General features: G+C 43.1%; 1 protein-coding gene across 3 annotated transcripts in view; it reads right to left on the minus strand.

The window, feature by feature from the left end:
- The window catches only part of nemf (nuclear export mediator factor), a 170576-nt gene that overhangs the window by 78046 nt on the left and 70988 nt on the right, over positions 1-21542 (minus strand). For all 3 annotated transcript variants that reach the window (XM_086002947.1, XM_086002944.1, XM_086002945.1), the window contains exons 7-11: positions 19130-19219; positions 16114-16187; positions 14605-14675; positions 14448-14523; positions 12763-12825 (exon numbers count right to left, since the gene is read on the minus strand). In XM_086002947.1, the coding sequence (XP_085859073.1) occupies positions 12763-12825; positions 14448-14523; positions 14605-14675; positions 16114-16187; positions 19130-19219 (374 nt within the window). The remainder of the gene's footprint in view (positions 1-12762; positions 12826-14447; positions 14524-14604; positions 14676-16113; positions 16188-19129; positions 19220-21542) is intronic.

Raw genomic sequence — 21542 nt, forward strand, 5'->3', positions numbered from 1 at the left:
GAAGTTTTTCCTAATTTCACCCCTGAAAGGTCTGGCTCTAATTTTTAGGCTATATCCCTAGTCCCAGACTACCCAACCAGCGGATATAGTTTCTCTCTATCTACCCTATCTGTTCCCTTTACTATCTTGAAAACTTCGATCATATCATCCCTTAACCTTCAAATTCAAGGGAATACAACCCTAATTTATGTAATCTCTCCTCATAATTTAACCCTTGGATTCTGGGTATCATTCTGGTAAACCTACACTGCACTCCCTATAAGGCCAATATATCCTTCCTAAGGTGTGGTGCCCAGAACTACTCTCAGTACTCCAGGTGTGGTCTAACCAGGGCTTTGTATAGCTGCAGCATAACTTCAACCCCCTTGTATTCTAGATATAAAGGCCAGCATTCCATTAGCCTTTGTGATTATTTTCTTTACCTGTTCATGACATTTTAATGACCTATGTACCTGGACCCCCAAGTCTCTTTGGACCTCCACTTTAGCCTTTCACCATTTAGAAAGTACCCTGCTCTATCCTTTTTAGGTCCAAAGTTGATGACCTCACATTTGCCTACATTGAAATCCATTTGCCGCAGTTTCGTCCATTCACTTAATTTATCAATATCTCTTTGTAATTTTATGCTTTCATCTACACTGCCTACAATGCTGCCTATCTTTGTGTCATCGGCAAATTTGGATATGTGGCTTTCTATGCCATCATCCAAGTCGTTAATAAATACTGTGAATAGTTGCGGCCCCAACACAGATCCCTGCGGGACACCACTAGTCACATCCTGCCAATTAGAGTACCTGCCCATTATCCCTACTCTCTGTCTCCTGCCGCTCAGCCAATTTCCCAACCAGGTCAATAATTTGCCTTCAATTTCATGGGCTTCAACCTTAGTTAACATGTGGGACTTTATCAAATGTTTTCTGGAAGTCCATATAAATAACATCCATAGACATTCCCCTGTCCTCTACTTTAGTCACCTCTTCAAAAAATTCAATCAGGTTCGTCAGACATGACCTAACTTTCACAAATCCATGTTAGCTCTCTCTGATCTACTGAAAATTTTCAAGATGTTCAGTCAACCTATCCTTAATTATATACTCTAGTAATTTCCCAACAACAGATGTTAGGCTAACTGGTCTATAATTCCCTGGTTTCCCTCTCTCGCCATTCTTAAATAGCGGAGTAACTTGCGCAGTTTTCCAATTTAAAGGGACGGTTCCTGAAGCAAGAGAACTTTGGAAGTTTATAGTTAGGGCATCTGCAATGTGCTCACCTACTTCCTTTAAAACCCTGGTATGGAAACCATCTGGTCCTGGGGATTTGTCACTCTTTAGTGCCATTATTTTCTTCATTACTGTTATTTAGCTGACGTTAATTTTATTGAGTTCCTGATTCAATATTAGTTTCCTTGGGATTTCCGGCATGCTATACTCTTTCTCTACTGTAAATACTGATGCAAAGTAATTATTCAACATGTCCACCATTTCCTTATCATTGACAATATGACCAATATCAGTTTTCAAGGGACCAACATTGCTCCTGACCACCCTCTTTTTCCTAATGTAATTGTAAAAATTCTTTGTATTGATTTTGATATCCCTTGCAAGTTTCTTTTCATACTCCCTTTTTGTAGATCTTACTAACAGTTTTGTGACCCTTTGCTGTTCTTTGTATCTTTCCCACTCACGAGGATCTGTGCTATTTTTTGCATTTTTGTATGCTTTTTCTTTTAGTTTTATGCTATCTCTTACCTCTTTAGTTGTCCATGGCTGTTTTTTTTTGGCAAATAGAGCTCTTGCCCCTCAGGGGTATTAACTGGTTCTGTATCACATTAAATTCTCTTTTGAACACCTCCCACTGATTTTGTCATTTTACCCATTTAACAGATTTGCCCAGTTTACTGTGAACAGTCTCTATCTCATCCTGTTGTGTAAAGGAATGAGCCATACCTATTCAGAAAAATACACCATCCTATGAACAGAATTCTGACTTTATTAAAACATGACAAACTGGGTTTAAAAATCAAAAACCCTCAACGACACAAAGCTGTAAACAGAATACAGGCTTTTGAGATAAGAATCAGTTGTTGACACTGAAACAATAGCCCTATTGAAGCAAAGGGTTGGAGCTTCCAGAAAGTCTGAGCTTTGGGAAGAACACAATACCATAACCCAGTTAAATTGTTTTAAACCAACACTTTGTAAACAGGCACATGAAAGAGCACAATGGTATAATGTTAAGGTGTCATAAACCAACACTTCGGGAAACAGAAACACAGAACATTAAAGAAACATATGCCTTCATAAATATAACTTCAATAGATGCACCAAGCAATCACATTGTTTTTGTGTTGAACTTGGAACACATAGGAGACACCAAGTCTGCTTACAACCAGCTATGATGACTTAAGAATTGAATAGAAGTCCTTTGTAAGAATGGCATCAAATAGAACCAATGATAAGTTTTGAACACCTACACAGCAGACAGAATTCTGCAAGCTACCAGCTGAACTGACTGTAAGAATAGCAGGGGTCAACAGAAAGATGACTAGAGATAATTAGCTTAAATCAGCAGAAAACTTCAAAGGATATACCACTGAAAAAAAGGGTATAAAATATAGAACTTTCAAACAGGAAGACAGAAGTCGCTGGAAGGGGCAAAGCGATTCTCAGCTTGAGAGACAGGCTCTGAAAGCATACAACTCAGTCTCGGGTAATCAAAGGTATTTGATTTTGGTGGATATCCTGTATTAAGAATAAGACTTAGAAATGTAAAAATGTAACGAAATTAAGATTTGAGAATAAGAAATGTAAGCTATTTGTATTTTGAACTGTTAAAGTTGCAACTGAATCACCAGCTGTAATTACATGTCAGTTCTTTGATAAATCTATAAAGTTTTAGAATTGTCTCACATAGTACTTCTGTATCAAACTCGCAAACTCAATCTCTGTACACTCTTTGGTGAGGAGTTGCAGAATTCTGGGGGAGTTTTCCGGACCCTCATAATATCTGGAAGGTTACAGTCTAGCTAAACTTCTTAAAAGTGCTATCTGGAGGACGGTAACATCTTCAGGCCATTCATTTTCTTTAGGGAGAGATAGTCTGGACCTTTAGACCCAATTAAGTGGCTTATAGGATTCGGCTATCTCTAACTTTAGTTGAAGGTGAACGTCTGGGGAATACGCCTGATCTGGGGTAGCCCGAAAAGGGCTAGGACTAGTAATTATCCCTTCAGTTACATAGAAACGTAGAAGATAGGAGCAGGAGTAGGGCATTCGGCCCCTCGAGCCTGCTCCGCCATTCAATGCGATCATAGCTGATCATCCAAATTCATTACCCGGTCCCTGCTTTCTCTCCATACCCCTTGATCCCTTTAGCCTTAAGAAATATATCCAACTCCTTCTTGAATATATTTAATGAACCGGCCTCCACCGCCTTCTGTGGTAGAGAGTTCCACTCTCTGGGTGAAGAAATTCCTCCTCATTTCTGTCCTAAATGGCCTACCCTTTATCCTTAGACTGTGTCCCCTGGTTCTGGACTCCCCGACCATCGGGAACATCCTTCCTACATCTAGTCTGTCCAGTCCTGTCAGAATTTTATAAGTTTCAATGAGATCACCTCTCATTCTTCTAAACTCCAGCGAGTATAAGCCCAATCGACCCAATCTCTCCTCATACGTCATTCCTGCCATCCCAGGTATCAGCCTGGTGAATCTTCGCTGAACTCCTTCCATGGCAAGAACATCCTTCCTCAGATAAGGCGACCAAAACTGCACACAATACTCAAGGTGTGGTCTCACCAAGGCCCTGTACAACTGCAGCAAGACATCCTTGTTCCTGTACTCAAACCCTCCCGCTACGAAGACCAATATACCACTTGCCTTCTTAACCGCCTGCTGCACCTGCATGCTTACCTTCAGCAACTGGTGCACAAGGACACCCAGGTCTCATTGCACTTCCCCTTCTCTCAATCTATTGCCATTTAGATAATAATCTGCCTTCCTGTTTTTGCTACCAAAGTGGACAACCTCACATTTATCCACATTATATTGCATCTGCCATATTTCTGCCCAATCACCCAACATGTCCAAATCATCCTGAAGTTTCCCGACATCCTCCTCACGGCACACACGCCTACCCAGCTTTGTGTCGTCTGCAAATTTGGAGATATTACATCTAGTTCCCTTGTCTAGATCATCATTAATATATATTGTGACTAGCTGGGGTCCAAGGACCGATCCTTGCGGTACCCCACTAGTCACTGCCTGCCACTCGGAAAAGGACCCGTTTATTCCAACTCTTTGCTTTCTGTCTACCAACCAGTTCTCTATCCAAGTCAATACCTTGCCCCCAATCCCATGTGCCTTAACTTTACACGCTAATCTCTTATGCGGGACCTTATCGAAGGCCTTCTGAAAGTCCAGATACACCACATCCACTGGTTCTCCCTTATCTATTTTACCAGTTACATCCTCAAAAAATTCCAGTAGATTAGTCAAGCATGATTTACCTTTTGTGAATCCATGCTGACTTTGTCTGATCCTGTCACTGTTTTCCAAGTGCTCTGCTATTACATCTTTTATAATGGACTCTAGCATTTTCCCCACTACCGATGTCAGGCTTACCGGTCTGTAATTCCCCGTTTTCTCTCTACCACCTTTTTTGAATAGTGGGGTAACATTAGCTACCCTCCAATCCATGGGTACTGTTCCAGATTCCATCGAATGTAGGAAGATGATCAGCAATGCATCTACTATTTCTAGGGCCACTTCCTTAAGTACCCTAGGATGTAGATTATCAGGCCCTGGGGATCTATCGGCCTTCAATCCCATCAATTTCCCTAACACCATTTCCCTACAAATACTGATTTCTTTCAGTTCCTCCCTTTCATCAGACCCTATGTTCCCCGGCATCTCTGGGAGGAAACAAAATATGTATTTAGTTGGTCTGCAATTTCTTTGTTCCCCATTATAAATTCCCCTGATTCTGACTGCAAGAGACCTACGCTTGACTTCACCAATCTTTTTCTCTTCACATATCTATAAAAGCTTTTACAGTCAGTTTTTATGTTCCCTGAAAGCTTACTCTCATATTCTATTTTCCCCTTCTTAATTAATCCCTTTGTCCTCCTTTGTTGAATCCTAAATTGCTACTAATCCTCAGGTTTGCTGCTTTTTCTGGCCAATTTATATGTCCTCTCCTTGGATCTTATGCTATCCCTAATTTCCCTCGTTAGCCACGGTTGAGTCACCTTTTTTGTTTTATTTTTGTGCCAAACTGGGATGAACAAATTCTGTAGTTCATCCATGCAGTCTTTGAATGTTTGCCATTGCCTATCCACCATCAACCCTTTGAGTGACATTCCCCAATCAATCCTACCCAACTCACGCCTCAGACCATTGTAGTTTCCTTTATTTAAATTGAGGACCCTAGTCTCTGAGTCAACTACTTCATTCTCCATCTTAATGAAGAATTCGATCATATTATGATCGCTCCAACGCAAGGGGCCTCGTACAACAAGATTGCTAATTAATCCTTTCTCGTTACATAATACCCAGTCTAAGATGGCCTGATCTCTGGTTGGTTCCTCAACATATTGGTCCAGGAAACCATCCCGTAAACACTCCAGGAATTCCTCCTTCACAGTATTGTTACTAATTTGGTTAGCCCAATCTATATGTAGATTAAAATCACCCATGATGACTGCTGTGCCCTCATTGCACGCTTCTTTAATTTCCCTTTTAATGCCATCCCCAACCTCCGCATTACTGTTTGGAGGTCTATATACCACTCCCACTAACATTTTCTGCCCCTTGGTATTTCTCAATTCTACCCATACAGATTCCACATCATCAGAGCTAATATCCTTCCTTACAATTGTGTTAATCCCTTCTTTAACCAGTAATGCTACCCCACCTCCCTTTCCTTTTTGCCTATCTTTCCTGAATATCGAATACCCCTGGATGTTGAGTTCCCAGCCTTGGCCTTCCTTGAGCCACGTTTCTGTAATCCCAACCAAATCATATTCGTTTACCTCTATTTGCGCAGCCAATTCATCCACCTTATTACGAATGCTACTCGCATTAAGACACAAAGCCTTCAGGCTTATTTTTTTTAACGCTCTTAGACCGATTAGAATTATTATTTACTGTGGCCATGTTTGATTTAAACCGTTGATTTCTCTGACTGCCACTTTTGTTTTTCTCTTTCCTTTCTTTTGCTTTATCCTTGTTTCCTTTCCTCTGTCCCCCTGCTCAGGTTCCCAACCGCCTGCCATCTTAGTTTAAACCCTCCCCCAGAGCAGTTGAAGTCAGCCTTACCTAAATGCTATTTAGCAGCTGTGCAAAAGTAGCCTCACACGTGTAAAAGTTGTTCCAGAACATTAAAAAAACACAAGGCGTTACTTTTTAAGCATAACTATCAGAAAAATGAAAATATTACTGAAACCTCAAGACAACATTTTTCATATAAACAAAATAATAATTTGCTCTTCCATTTTCGGATTAGATAATGTTACTGTACAAACAAAATACAGCATAGAAATATAAAAGGAAAATAAGAGCAGCTTCATATATATTTTATCAACTGTAGGTTGTACTTTCCATGATTTTTCATGCTGTCTGTTAATATGAAAATGTGTAGTTTCCAGCATGTCTGCTTTCCAAAGCAGTCCAATCAGATGAAGTTTGGTAACAAATCTGTTAAATGCCACTTTGATTAATGTTTTTATTATAGATACTGATATACCTATCAATTCATTCCATGAAAAGCGACGAGTTAAGATAGTAACTATAGGTTTTTATTGGCTAAATAACAGAGCCCACCCTCGTGGGTGATCGGTTCCAGCAAGGAAGAATACTAGCCAAGCAATCACCTTTATACCTGGGCAAGCAGCTGAGGTATGCCTAGGTATAACAGCGTGCGAGGCAAGAGGTAACCTTGTGTAGTGATAACAACAGTGTAAACAATAACAGTGGTTTACCACATTCACCCCTTGTTTAAAATTGAGTCCGGCAGGGTGAAGTGTACTACTAGTTCGTGTATGTTAGTCTATCAGGAGGCCTCGTAAGCCTTTCTGACCGGCGCAGCAGCGGCGGCGGTGGTGCAGTATCCGATGTTAATGCTGGTGTCTGCGTGGTCGATGAAGGCCCCTGGGGTTCCGGCATGCCGCCTACAGGAGCTGGATTTGGGGGAGTGGTGGGGGATAACGGTGGTGTCTCAGGGGTGCCCGAGGGTGCGAGGTCTCGCAAGGAGACTGTGTCCTCCCGCCCGTCTGGGTATTCCACATAGGCATACTGGGGGTTGGCGTGCAGGAGGTTCACCCTCTCGACCAGGGGGTCCGTTTTATGGGTCCTCACGTGCTTCCGCAGCAGGACGGGCCCCGGAGAAGTCAGCCATGTTGGTAGCGAGGTTCCCGTAGTCGACTTCCTGGGGAAAACGAACATTTGCTCATGGGGGATGGCGTTAATGGCAGTACAAAGCAGTGACCGGATGGAATGGAGCGCTGCCGGGAGGACTTCCTGCCAGCGAGAGGTTGGGAGGCCCTTAGACTTTAGGGCTAAGAGGACGGCCTTCCAAACTGTCGCGTTCTCTCTTTCCACCTGGCCGTTCCCCCGGGGGTTGTAGCTGGTGGTCCTGCTCGCAGCAATACCTCTCGCGAGCAGGAACTGGCGAAGTTCCTCGCTCATGAAGGATGAGCCCCGGTCGCTATGTATATAGTTCGGGAACCCGAACAAGGCGAAGAGGTTGTTCAGGCATTTGATGACCGTGGTACTGGTCATGTCTGGGCAGGGGATGGCGAAGGGGAAACGGGAGTACTCGTCAATAATGTTGAGGAAGTACACATTACGGTCAGAGGATGGGAGGGGCCCCTTAAAATCGATGCTCAAGCGCTCGAAGGGGCAGGTGGCCTTGATCAGGCTTGCTCTGTCCGGCCTATAGAAATGCGGTTTGCATTCGGCACAGACTTGGCAGTTCCTGGTCAAGGTCCTGACCTCCTCGATGGAGTAGGGCAGGTTGCGGGCCTTAATGAAGTGGTAAAGTCTAGTGGCCCCGGGGTGGCAGAGGTCGTTGTGGAGGGTCCGCAGTCTATCAACTTGTGCGTTGGCGCATGTACCTCGTGAGAGCGCATCTGGGGGCTCGTTGAGTTTACCAGGCCGGTACAAGATATCGTACTCGTAGGTGGAGAGCTCAATTCTCCACCTCAAGATCTTGTCGTTCTTGATTTTGCCCCTCAGCTTGTTATTAAACATAAAAGCAACCGAACGCTGGTCGGTGAGGAGGGTAAATCGTTTGCCTGCCAGGTAATGCCTCCAGCGTCGTACCGCTTCCACAATCGCCTGGGCCTCCTTCTCGACAGAAGAGCGTCGGATCTCAGGGCCCTGGAGGGTCCTTGAGAAGGCGGCCACAGGTCTCCCCGCCTGGTTAAGGGTTGCAGCTAGGGCGAAGTCGGATGCATCGCTCTCCACTTGGAAAGGGATGGACTCATCCACTGCGTGCATTGTGGCCTTCGCAATGTCTCCTTTTATGAGGGAGAAGGCTGCGCATGCTTCTGCTGTCAGGGGGAAGGAGGTGGACTTCATGAGGGGTCTGGCTTTGTCCGCATAATTGGGCACCCATTGGGCATAGTAAGCGAAGAGCCCCAGGGTTCTCTTCAGTGCCTTTTGACAGTGGGGAAGGGGAAGCTCCATGAGGGGGCGCATTCTTTCGGGGTCGGGGCCGATGACTCCGTTCTCTACTACGCAGCCGAGGATGGCAAGGCGCGAGGTGTTAAACATACAATAAGGAGAAATGTAAGTGAGATTCAGCCGTTGGGCCGTACGGAGGAATTTCTCCAGATTAACATCGTGGTCCTGCTGGTCGTGGCCGCAGATGGTGACGTTATCTAGATAAGGGAACGTGGCCTGCAGCGCGTTCTGGTCAACCATCCGGTCCATCTCCCTTTGGAAGACCGAAACCCCGTTGGTGACGCCGAAGGGAACCCTAAGGAAGTGGTAGAGGCGGCCATTCGCCTCGAAGGCGGTATACTGGCGGTCCTCAGGGCGGATAGGGAGTTGGTGATAGGCCGACTTAAGGTCGATGGTGGAGAATACCCGGTACTGTGCAATCTGGTTGACCATGTCAGATATGCGGGGAAGGGGGTATGCGTCCAGCTGGGTTTACCGGTTTATGGTTTGGCTGTAGTCGATGACCAGGCGGTTTTTATTGCCGGTCTTAATGACTACGACCTGGGCACGCCAGGGGCTGGTGCTCCCCTCGATGATGCCCTCCTTCAGGAGACGCTGCACCTCAGAGCTAATAAAAGCTCTGTCCCCGGCGCTGTACCGCCTGCTCTTGGTAGCGACGGGTTTACAGTCGCGGGTGAGGTTAGCGAACAAGGAGGGGGGCGGGACTTTGAGAGTGGAGAGGCCGCAGGTGGTATGCGGCGGGCGGTTTAAAAACTGCTGGTTGTAGACTGTGAGTGGGGGGAGGGGTCCACCGTATGCCAAAGTGACACTTTGGAGGTGGCATTGGAAATCCAGCCCTAGTAGGACGGCAGCGCAGAGCTGGGGCAGGATGAGAAGTTTAAAGTTTTTATATTCCGTGCCCCTAACCGACAGGGTCACCACACAGTATCCGCTGACGTCTGTTGAATGGGACTTCGACGCCATCGAGATCCGATGGCGCGTTGGCTGGACAGTGAGGGAGTAGCAGCGCACCGTGTCTGGGTGAATAAAACTCTCCGTGCTCCCGCTGTCGAACAGGCAGGTCGTGGCGTGGCCGTTTACCTCGATGTCCATCATGGACCTGGACAGATGATGCGGGAGAGCTTGGTCAAGCGTGACGGAGGCCAGTGTATGGCTGAGTGTGCTGCTGTCGTCGGCAGGTGAGGCGGTGGTCGGGTCTGGAGACAACATGGCGGCTGAGTGCGGCGAACAAAATGGCGGAGAAGATGGCCGCCCCCACGACTCACATGAGGTACTGCTGGCGTCTGTGGCCTTGATCAAAGATGGCCACCCCCATGATTCACATGAGGCACTGCTGGCGTCTGTGGCCTTGATCAAAGATGGCCGCCCCCACGATTCACATGAGGCACTGCTGGCGTCTGTGGCCTTGATCAAAGATGGCCGCCCCCACAACTCACATGAGGCACTGCTGGCGTCTGTGGCTTTCCCTCTGCAGGCGTTCGCGAAGTGGCCTTTTTCTCTGCAGCCGGAGCAGGTCGCGTTCCTTGCAGGGCAGCGCGCCCTTTGATGTCTCGCCTGGCCACAGAAATAGCAGCTGGCAGCCCGATCGCAGGGCTCCGCTGCCGCAGCAGGTCCCGGGGGTGGCGGTCCCGATCGATTCCAGGACACAGACGCCGTAGTAGGTCCCAGGGGCAGCGGTGCGAGGGGTATTGCGGCCGGAGTCGGGCCCGAGTCCCACGGTCGCGCAGCACTGTACCCGGAGTACGCCCCGAGGTCCCGATGGGCCACTTCCAGGGAGCGAGCGAGGGCTGTAGCTGCTTTCAAGTCGAGGTCCTTTGATTCAAGCAGTCTTTGCCGTGAGTAGTCGGACCGAAGGCCTTTCACGAAGGCATCGCGGATATTTCCTTCAGCATGTTGTGCAGCCGATACAGCTTTAAAGTCACAGTCCCTGCTGAGTGTTTGTAGCGCCCGTAAAAATTCATCTACAGACTCTCCTGGCTGTTGCGAGCGGGATCTTAGGAGATGTCTGGCATACATTGAATTTACTGGGCTCCGGTACTGCTCTTTTAGCAGGTCGAGGGCCTCCTCGTATGTAGCAAGGTCCCGGATGAGTGCAAATACTTTAGGGCTCACCTGGGCGGTCAGAACTCTTAGTTTGTCGGCTTCCGATGGCACGCCGGAGGCTACCAGGTAGGATTCAATGCAGCTCAGCCAGTGATCGAAGTCGAGGGCTGAATTTGCTGCCTGTGGATTTAGATCCAGGTACGGCGGTCGGAGGGCTCGCAGCCAAGTCGGCTGCTGGGGCTGGTCAGTCATTTCAAAATTTAGCCAATAAAATTGATATACCTATCAATTCATTCCATGAAAAGCGACGAGTTAAGATAGTAACTATAGGTTTTTATTGGCTAAATAACAGAGCCCACCCTCGTGGGTGATCGGTTCCAGCAAGGAAGAATACTAGCCAAGCAATCACCTTTATACCTGGGCAAGCAGGCGGAGCCATGGGCAGAGTCAGCTGAGGTATGCCTAGGTATAACAGCGTGCGAGGAAAGAGGTAACCTTGTGTAGTGATAACAACAGTGTAAACAATAACAGTGGTTTACCACAGATACATGGATTGATCCAGCTATTTCTTAAATCCTTAGTTTCAATAGAATACAATCTAACAAATTTGTTGAAAATGCAGTAAAAAGGAATAAATGGGTCTTTTTTGGGGTGGCAGGCGGTGACTAGTGGGGTACCGCAGGGATCAGTGCTTGGGCCCCAGCTATTCACAATATATATCAATGATTTGGATGAAAGAACCAAATGTAGTATTTCCAAATTTGCTGATGACACGAAACTAGGTGGGATTGTGAGTTGTGAGGAGGATGCAAAGAGGCTTCAAGGCGATTTAGACAAGTTGAGTGAGTGGGTAAATACATGGCAGATGCAGTATAGCGTGGATAAATGTGAAGTTATCCACTTTGGTAGGAAAAACAGAAAGGCAGAATATTATTTAAATGGTGCTAGATTGGGAAATGCTGATGTACAAAGGGACCTGGGTGTCCTTGTACACCAGTCACTGAAAACAAACATGCAGGTGCAGCAAGCAGGTAGGAAGGCAAATGGTATGTTGGCCTTCATTGCAAGAGAATTTGAGTACAGGAGCAAGGATGTCTTACCACAGTTGTACAGGACCTTGGTGCGACCACACCTGGAGTACTGTGTGCAGTTTTGGTCTCCTTACCCAAGAAAGGATATACTTGCCATAGAGGGAGTGCAGCAAAGGTTCACCAGACTGATTCCTGGGATGGCAGGACTGTCGTATGAGGAGAGGTTAGGTCAACTAGGCCTGTATTCACTAGAGTTTAGAAGAATGAGAAGGGATCTCATTGAAACGTATAAAATTCTGACAGGGTTAGGCAGACTGGATGCAGGGAGGATGTTTCCCCTGGCTGGGGGGTCTAGAACGAGGGGACTAGGACATTTAGGACTGAAATGAGGAGAAATGTCTTCACTCAGAGGGTGGCGAACCTGTGAAATTCTCTGCCACAGAAGGCTGTGGAGGCCAAGTCACTGAATATATTTAAGGAGGAGATAGATAGATTTCTAGGCACAAAAGGCATCAAGGGGTATGAGGAGAGTGTGGGAATATGGTACTGAGATAAGAGGATCAGCCATGATCATATTGAATGGCGGAGCAGGTGCGAAGGGCCAAATGGCCTACTCCTGCTCCTATTTTTCTATGTGATAAATTAGTGTTGTAGTTTCCATCATCATACTGTCCAAGATGAAAATAGTTTCAAACATTGGCAAAAAAGTGTGTTCCAGAACGCTGTGTTTACAGACAAATGGTCAGATGCACAGTAGTTTCGGCGTATCCATTTGGAAAAGGACCTCAAAAGACTAATGAAAGTTATTTCACAAATCTGGTGAAATCTGATAAACAATTTTTAGTTAGAGTGACACAGAGACAGACATCCCTTTAGCTCTGGTAACTGTGTTTATTACTGTGGGCGGGGGGGGAGAAATGAAGAGAGAACTTCAATAATATACATTCAATAATTAAAATGTTATATGACATTTTTCAGGGTTGTTTAAAGACAGATAAACCTTACCTGCTGTAAAGCCTTTATGTCTATTTTCTGGCTTTCTAATTTTGAGTAAAACTCATCAACTGCCTGAACAAAAAAATACATACTTAGTCAGTATAAAATATTAAATATGAATAAGAAACAAACAGTAGCATTTATGTTGCTGTGGTTCTACCGCATGGGTGTTGGGCGCCGTCTAATTCCCCCTCCCAGAGTAGCCCTTGAACTTCGATATTGAGTGTTAGCAAACTATTCAGCAGAGAATGGATATCACACCCAAGACTAATCCTGTCTTCACCCGTCTCTACATGTGCACTTCCAATAGAAGTTATTAGATAGTGATTAGGAGCAGAAACTCTGCTCAATTTTCCTCTCCTTAACCCACGGGCACTGAAACCATCTGTAGTATCCCTATCAGCACCTTAACTGACATAAACAAACTCAGTGCCGACCAGGAACAAATGTAGGACCTTCCTTGTCTGTATGGCTCAGCTATTCACTGATCTATTGTTGGAATAATATTTCTTATACAACAGTGTTTCCCCACTATAAGTTTTATCACATAATTTTGCAAAGGATTTTATTCCCATGTTAAGATACACAAAAGATTTTAACTTGTATTTTGAAGTCAAATATAAGACAAGTATAAAATCTATGAATCCTCAATGTTTAGATGGCAAGTCTTCCACTGAATAGCAATATTTGCAGCTTAAATGGAATCTATTACATACTATCAGACAAGTATTAATGCTGTACCTCCAGTTCTCGACAACCATTACAATCGTTTTTAAACCACAAATGGGAACAAAGTGCCAATGATTGTATTATAGCATTTCCTCTATCAAGAGATTACTGCATTCAACTGCGACATAATCAATCTCCATGAAAGAATACATATAGAAGGGAAAAAGTGACTTATATTCCCACACAGTATACATAAATCCAAGTTCTTTCTTTTCTGTTTCTTTACAAAAGCCTATAGCTAGAGGACCAATTTGTTTTGAATTGAGAAATAACCTTAAACATGTTATTAGCAACAAGAAACTTTTACATACTTTTGGCTTTTACGTACATAGTGCAAGAATGTGAGCTGGATGTTCCCAACAAAAAAGGTCATTCATAAAAAATTGTTGAGTCTCTTATGTATGTTGCAACCGAATACAAAAATCCCAGGTGAATAATCCCACTTTAAAGACAGAAATGCTGTTCAGTCACTGATGCTTTTGCCTCCATTTTTGCTATAAAAAGTATTCATAGTTACTGAAAACCCAATCCATATCAAAACAGTATATCAACACCAAAACAGAAATGCAGAATCCTGAAAGTAATAGTAAACAGAATGACTAATGGGAGCCATATAATTAGAATACTCATAAATTACAGCCAAAATCATACAATGAGGGTACTTTTAAGATGTTGCAAAGCTCACGGGAAGCCCTGTTCACAAGCAGCTCAAATCGGAAATTCATGCATGCACTGCCCATGATTTTCCATTTGCAGCATGGGCTTGTAAAATTACCTTCTATATACGAGTGTTATAGCAAGGGATCAATGTACTTCTTGAAAAATCTCTCATATTTGAACATAATTAAGAAATAAGTGTCATATATTGACATCCCATTACCAGCGCCTATGCCTGAATAAGACTGAATATTTTACAAAATAATGAGATGAAAAGGAAATATATAAAATCCAGAATGTATTATCACCTTATCAAATGAGTCGAATTCTATGCAAGAACAGTTTTCATGCTGTGCAAAAAGAAATGGATGAAATTCCTCATAGCTGTAAAAGAGAAAAACATTTATTTTTAAATACTCTAATTACTCTACAACCAGACTATAATGTGAGAAGTATTAGACTTACGTTAGTAACTCTTCAGGTGGCTTGCTTGGATCCAAACTTGTTTTTTTTTCTCGTTTCTGTATTATATAACCCTAACCACAAATATCAAAAATAATTAATACAATTTGTGTGTATTTCATGGTTATAAGTAGTTTGACATTTAAATAGGTACTTAATTTTTTAAAACACAACTCTCATCAATGAACTTTTAGTCTATCTAAAGGGAGTAAAGGAGAACCGCAGCCTGGCTCTCAAAAGAAAGCAAGCTTAAAAAAAAGCTGTGTTAGATTTTCAGATCATTATAATGGTTCATACTGTTACCCAGAGTCAGAATTAGACTGCATTAGAGTTTGCATTAAACTAAGGTAGCACAATATATTGAACCATCAACATAAAGTGGTGGGAGACGGCTTTGTGACACCTCAGTTATTCCTCACTGAATTTTTGATCTTAGTTGTGCCACTCGGGGAAATACATAGAAATTACAACTTCAGTTGCAACAGGCCATTTGGCTCAACCAGGCCATGTCAGCATTTACCCTCCACGCAGGAAAATAGTCCTAGTCACACTTGCCTGCCCCGTTCCCGTATCCCCTTCTCCCCCTTTCCTTCATCTACCAATCCAATCTAATCTTGAACGTTGCCATATCCTCACAACTCTATGTGTAAAGAAGGTCCTCTTACTCTTTTCTAAATGTCCTGCATTTAATCTGGTAAATATGGCCCCTCATTTTAGACCCCTCAACTATTGGAAACAGTATGCTTCTATCTTCCTCGTCACATCCTTACATCATTTTATACTCTTCTTTCATATCACCCCGTAATCTACGTCATTAGAACAAGTCTCAATCTTACAAGCCTCTCTTCTATTTGTATTTCCTCATACCAGTTAGCATCCTAGGGAGTCTGTGTTGTACCCTCTCTAAAGCTTCAATATCCTCCCTGTAGCGCAGAGGTCAATACTACACACAGTACTCTAACTGAGGTCTTATTAATGTTCAATATAGGCTCATCATTACCTCTTGGTTTGTATATCTCACGTGATAAAACCTAGAATTCCATTAGCTTTTTTTATGGTCTTATCAACCTTAGGTGTTGCCTATGATGTCCTGTGAGCCTGTACCCCCCCAAAATCCCTAAGCTTTTCCATAGCACTAAGCCTACTTCCATTCAGAGTAAAATTACTACTGTTATTTTTTTTAAACCAAAATGTATTGCCGCACGCTTACTGACAACGAATTCCATCTGCCACTTTTTAGCCTATTCCCCCATCTTATCAATATCCTTTTGCAGCTTCCTTTGGTATGCTAAATAATTAATTATACCTCCTATTTTGGCATCATCTACAAATTTTGACATCACTTCCTCTCGGGCTATATCCAAATCATTGATATACACAAGGAAGCATGAGCAGAGGCTAGGCTGGGATGGTATCTGGAACAGGGAGAGCCAATTATGGAATGGGGGGGAAATAACTTCCAGGAAGAGGGAGACTTAATATCACAAAGGAGATAATATTACATAAGTCTACCTGTCCTTTAAAGCTATTTGTCATCTCCATAAATTCCTCAGCCTTCTGTAGAGCAGCTAGAAGCTTCTCTCCATCTAGAAATGAAAAGTGAAAATTAATATGATCAGCAATAGGGTTGCAAAGGGGTGGAAAGTTTCCGGTAAATTTCTGGAAATTTTCCACGGGAAGTTTAGCTTGGGAATTTTGCCCAAAAAAGCACATGCTAGCATAATATTGTTTTTTTTGTATTTCTTTCTTTTCTTTCCCCACAGGTCCTCTCTTAAAATTACTAACAGAGATGGAATCTTAATTATTAAGGAATTTCTTAATCAATATATGTTTATCTTCTTACTTGGCTTGTTTTAATAATTACAAGTTTTGTGTGTGACTGTGAACAAGTGTGTCCTGATTGGTTGGATGAGTGGATGAGCGATTAGCTCCTTCTATTTGTAATATTTGCATATCGAATTGTGATTGGCCTGCAGGCATCTGTAAGACTGCTATAGTTTTTTTAAGATCCAGGTTAGGGGTCCTGAGGGAAGTCATTTTGTTTTCTGCTGATGTTGTGATGATGCTGTAAGTAAATCAGACTTTATACCAAATAAACCAGTTACTTGTTGAACTCTGTTGTCCTTCAATTTAAAATATACAAAATAATACACTATTGGTGATGTAGCGTCGTGTGTGTACAGGTCATGCTTCCATCACATGGAGCATCAGCAAAAATGTACTCACCCTGTTGCAATCGTGCTGATCGACCGCAGTTCGACACAGAGATGAATGTCCTTTATTTCTCTGCATAGAACAATGCCACGTTTACCGTCGGATGTGTGGAAGCATTTTACCCCAGGCATTAAAGATGGAAAGACTGTGTACATGTGCAAACACTGTAGAAAGCCATATGTAAAGAATGCCACAAAGATGCAGCAGCATTTATCCAAATGCAACAACTTCACTCAAAGCTCACAGCAGTCAGCCCAGAGTTCCTCTGCTTCCATTCAAGAAGATGATGGTTCTCATTCAGCATCAGGCTCCTTATCATCAGCAACTCCTGGCCCACTTGGAAGGTTCTTTGAAACAATGGATAACCATAGCCAGAAGAATGCAGATGAGTGCCTTGCTCGAGCTGTATATGCAACAGGCTCACCCCTCATGCTCACAGCCAATGTGTACTGGAAGAGATTTTTCAATGTTATTCGCCCTGCATACTGTCCTCCCACCAGACATGCTTTGTCTACTTATTTGCTGGAGGCTGAGTATAACAGAGTCCAAGGAAAGCTCAAAGAAACGATAGCGATGGCAGGCTGTGTTGCAGCGGTCATCAACGATCTTGGATCACAAAAGGTCTTTGCAGTAGTTACTGACAATGCTGCGAATATGAAGGCTGCTTGGGCTCGAGTGGAGGAGGCCTACCCTCATATTACGTCTATTGGGTGCGCAGCTCATGGGCTTAACCTGCTCAAGGACATCATGGGTTTGAGAACCATGGAAGCACTGTACAAGAGAGCCAAGCAAGTTGTTAAGTATGTAAGGGGAAAACAGGTAGTTGCAGCAACCTACAACTCCAAGCAAATGACAAAGAACAAGAACACCACACTGAAGCTGCCCAACAACACTAGATGGGGTGGTGTTGTCATAATGTACAACAGCCTTCTGGAGGGTAAGGAGTCGCTGCAAGAAATGGCAATATCCCAGTCTGGGGATATGGAAACCACCATCAAGAAAATACTGCTGGATGATGTGTTTTGGGAGAGAGTGGTTAGCAGCCTTAAACTACTCTCACCAGTAGCATCTGCAATTGCTCAGATTGAAGGAGATGACGCTGTCTTGTCAGATGTTCTCAGGCTTTTTACTGATTTAAAAGAACAAATCAGCATTGCCCTACCCACATCCCTGCTGCTCAAAGCAGAGAAGGCAATTGTTCAATTCATACAGACGCGTCAAGAATTTTGTGTCAAGCCGATTCATGCTGCAGCATACATGCTGGACCCAAAGCATGTTGGGAGACCAATACTTTCTGGAGAACAGATCAACAGCGCTTACAGTGTGATTTCTACCCTCTCACACCATCTCAATCTGGATGTGGGCAAAGTTCTGGGAAGTCTGGCAAAGTTCTCTACCAAGCAAGGTCTTTGGAATGGGGATGGGATATGGGAATCATGCAAGCATATCAGTGCACATACCTGGTGGAAGGGACTTTGTGCATCTGAGGCCCTGTCACCTATTGCATCGATGATACTCCAAATCCCACCTTCATCAGCGGCCTCTGAACGAAACTGGTCACTTTTTGGGAATACGCATACAAAGGTGCGCAACAGGCTGACTAACAAGAGAGTGGAGAAACTGGTGGCTATCCGGGCGAACCTACAACTTATTGAGCCAGATACAGAAGTGTCCACCACACAGCTAGACACTGACACAGAGGAGGAAATGGACACGTCAGAGCCAGAGAATCAGGAGGAGCAATGAGGAGTAGAAGACTCAGAAGACTCATGAGTAGAAGACTCAAAGGGACAAAATAAGGACAAATTACAGGCTAAATAAGCTGACGCTCTTTTTATTTTATTTTAGATGGGTCTTTTTTGTGGGGGTTCAATAAAGTTCAAAATTATAACCTAAATAAAGTTTTGAAAGCCTGTTTTTATTTGTATGGAACAGTATGTCTATTTTGACGACAAAGATAATATAAGGGTCAGAGACAAAAACCATCAGTGTGCAAAAAAACTCAAAATTCCCATAAATTCCCATGGAAAGTTTCCTTTTTTAAGCAAAGACAAATACTAACAGAATTTAAAGCTCTGAAAATTAAAGCAGAAAAATAAGTAAAAATATGTCCAATTTACAAAAATTTAATAAACTTATTTGTACCAGAGATTACAATTACTTTGACAATAACTAAATGTATCTTATGGTCATGTTATGCCATTAATTTAAAGATAAACTATTTAATAAAATGTATTATTTTAAATAGCACTGCAATAAAAAATCAAGGTTCATAAACAATGATGGAAAAATTTCACAGCTCCCATAAACTTACCTTTAGACAAATCAAAATCTTGGCCTACTTTTGCGCTACCAGAGAATCCAAACTTCATCAGGCAATGTTCAATCAATGTTGCACCATAAGCTTTAAGATGAAAGAGATGTTGTGATGGATAGGAAATTTCATCACATTTCAAATCATAAGAAAATTAATATATTTTTCAATATCTATTCTGAAAGGTGGTTGGCCAGTTTAAATCTGTTTTATTACAGGCTCATTGCTGAATTGGGTATTATCCACATCCTGCACATGCTTGAAAATGACATTCTACAGTTGACATATACAGGTGGTTGCAAAGAGTCTATATGACCTTGATGTGTTAAAACTTTTTAATTACAAATCCATTACAATTGATCGAATCGGAAGCACTTCCTGATAACTTCTGTATAACTATTAGTCCACTGACACTGGAAGGTTGATAGTTTGTTGCTTTGTTTAACTAGAGACATGTGTGGGAAGCCAGCATTATGCCTTTAAACCCCCGCTGTGAGTGACAGCTGTATTTGTTTGTGACAACACCGTTTTGATTCCCTTTGTCCTGGAATTAGACAATTTTGATTTACTGAAGTAAATCAGTTACACCAGTGGGGGGGGGGGGAAGGTCTCACAGTGGGTCTCTGAGGCAAGCAGGCAGGTGGTGGATGAAGGGCAAGCAGAGATATATGTGGGGCCATTTCTCTCAGCGCGCCAGCTCTATCCTGTATCACTGTAGTGTAGCTCAGTGGAGGTGTTCTTGAGGAGCTCTGTGGGCCATTATAAATACCAATATACAAGAGTTACAGATGCTAATACATGTTCAGCATTATCATTATAGCTAGTAAAGCATTGTGTATTTTGTTATTTTTATACCACAAAAGGAAATTTGAGTTAAAAGTTCTGTAAAATAGCACAAGCTGCTGTATTGTCTATTCCTACTACTTCTAATAAACCTATTTTATAGTTTATAACCTACATCACGACCCGATAGTGAGTATTCTTCCACTTTCCTAGTCTACGAGATCACAACAAGGTCAAGGTTATAGCCGGTAAGTTAAATACAGTAACAAGAGTTTCAGTTTGACCCTTAGACAATACTACATTATCAGATGTTGTACAGGTAAAATCACATTCCCGATCCTAAGGAGTGAGGGCTTGAATAAAGGAGTGGTTTTTGGTGGCTAGCATGCGAGAAATACCTAGGTATAGCCTAAACAGAAGTGCCAGATTAAACTGTGCACCAAAGCAAAAACATGTAACCAATTTGATTCATACTAGCAATGTTACTGTAAAAATAACACCCAAGAAACAAATCAACTTGCTTTGAACTTCTGTGATAAGAAAGCAACAATCTCCCATGACTTCCTTGTGAAAAACTTCGCATATCACAGAAGCTACATTTGCTTAAGACAGAATGGAACGGATTGGTATGTACTTATTAGCCACTGATCAGACATGATACCAACTGTGTCATGGGTAATAAAAATATAGCACCAAAACCAGTTAAGATTTTTGGAGCTCAACTGCTTACTGTGCTTTTCTGGCTATAACACTGCTCCACTATTCACCATTAACCCTGATCCACAGCTCCATTGTTCATCATTAACATTGCTCCGCAGCTCCATTCATTCACTATTAAGACGGCTCTACAATTTCTGTAATTTACTATTAATTATGTCCATGGTTGTTATTTCCCTGCAAATGGATAAATGTTCCTTTAGAAATAGATTTAAGCGTCTTATACCCTTCGTAGATCGGTCATGTACATGAAGTACATTCTTCAAAGAACACAACGAACTCCAAGCTTGTCACACAGCATCATGCACTGCATGCTATGTTCGGCTTAAAAAGGATCACTCAGTGGTCCAGTGACCCAGCAGTTACACAAGTTGTTTTGCAACAAGATGGACATCAATTCACTTTGAAGGTCAGATACTCAAAATACACCCATTACAGCTGAAGGTCACCAGTTCTCTCAGGTAGCGCACCTCATAATTCACCTGCATTCCACTGGGATAGAGTTCCTCTCATCTCATTACAAATATTGGCTAATTATAGTGCAGCAATGGCACACTTTGCATATTTTCCCAGCATAATTTAGGCAGTATGTACAGGAAACTTTGGTTTATCCGGAGGTTGTATGGCTGGAAACCTCGATGTAATGGCAGAAATCAGCAGCCGTTTTGTTAGGTTTTTTTTCTTTTTTTTTTCTTCTAGCATTTTTTTTTGAACAGTCAGTCAGTCTCTGGAAAGCCTCTCTGAAACTGTTGCTAAGCTACAGAGACGCTTCCAAGGTACGGGCCGACAGTTTACACGCTGTTGCTAAGCAACAGTGTTTGTTGTCAGATACGGAGATGAAAACCTCGGTATCCTTCAACATTAGCGCTGGTCCGTCCGGAAGTTTTCATAGATCGGCATCACGCCGGTCCCG

Source organism: Somniosus microcephalus, chromosome 12, assembly GCF_052327205.1.
Source record: "Somniosus microcephalus isolate GS21.2 chromosome 12, FLI_Smic_1.0, whole genome shotgun sequence".
Taxonomy (NCBI): Eukaryota; Metazoa; Chordata; class Chondrichthyes; order Squaliformes; family Somniosidae; genus Somniosus; species Somniosus microcephalus.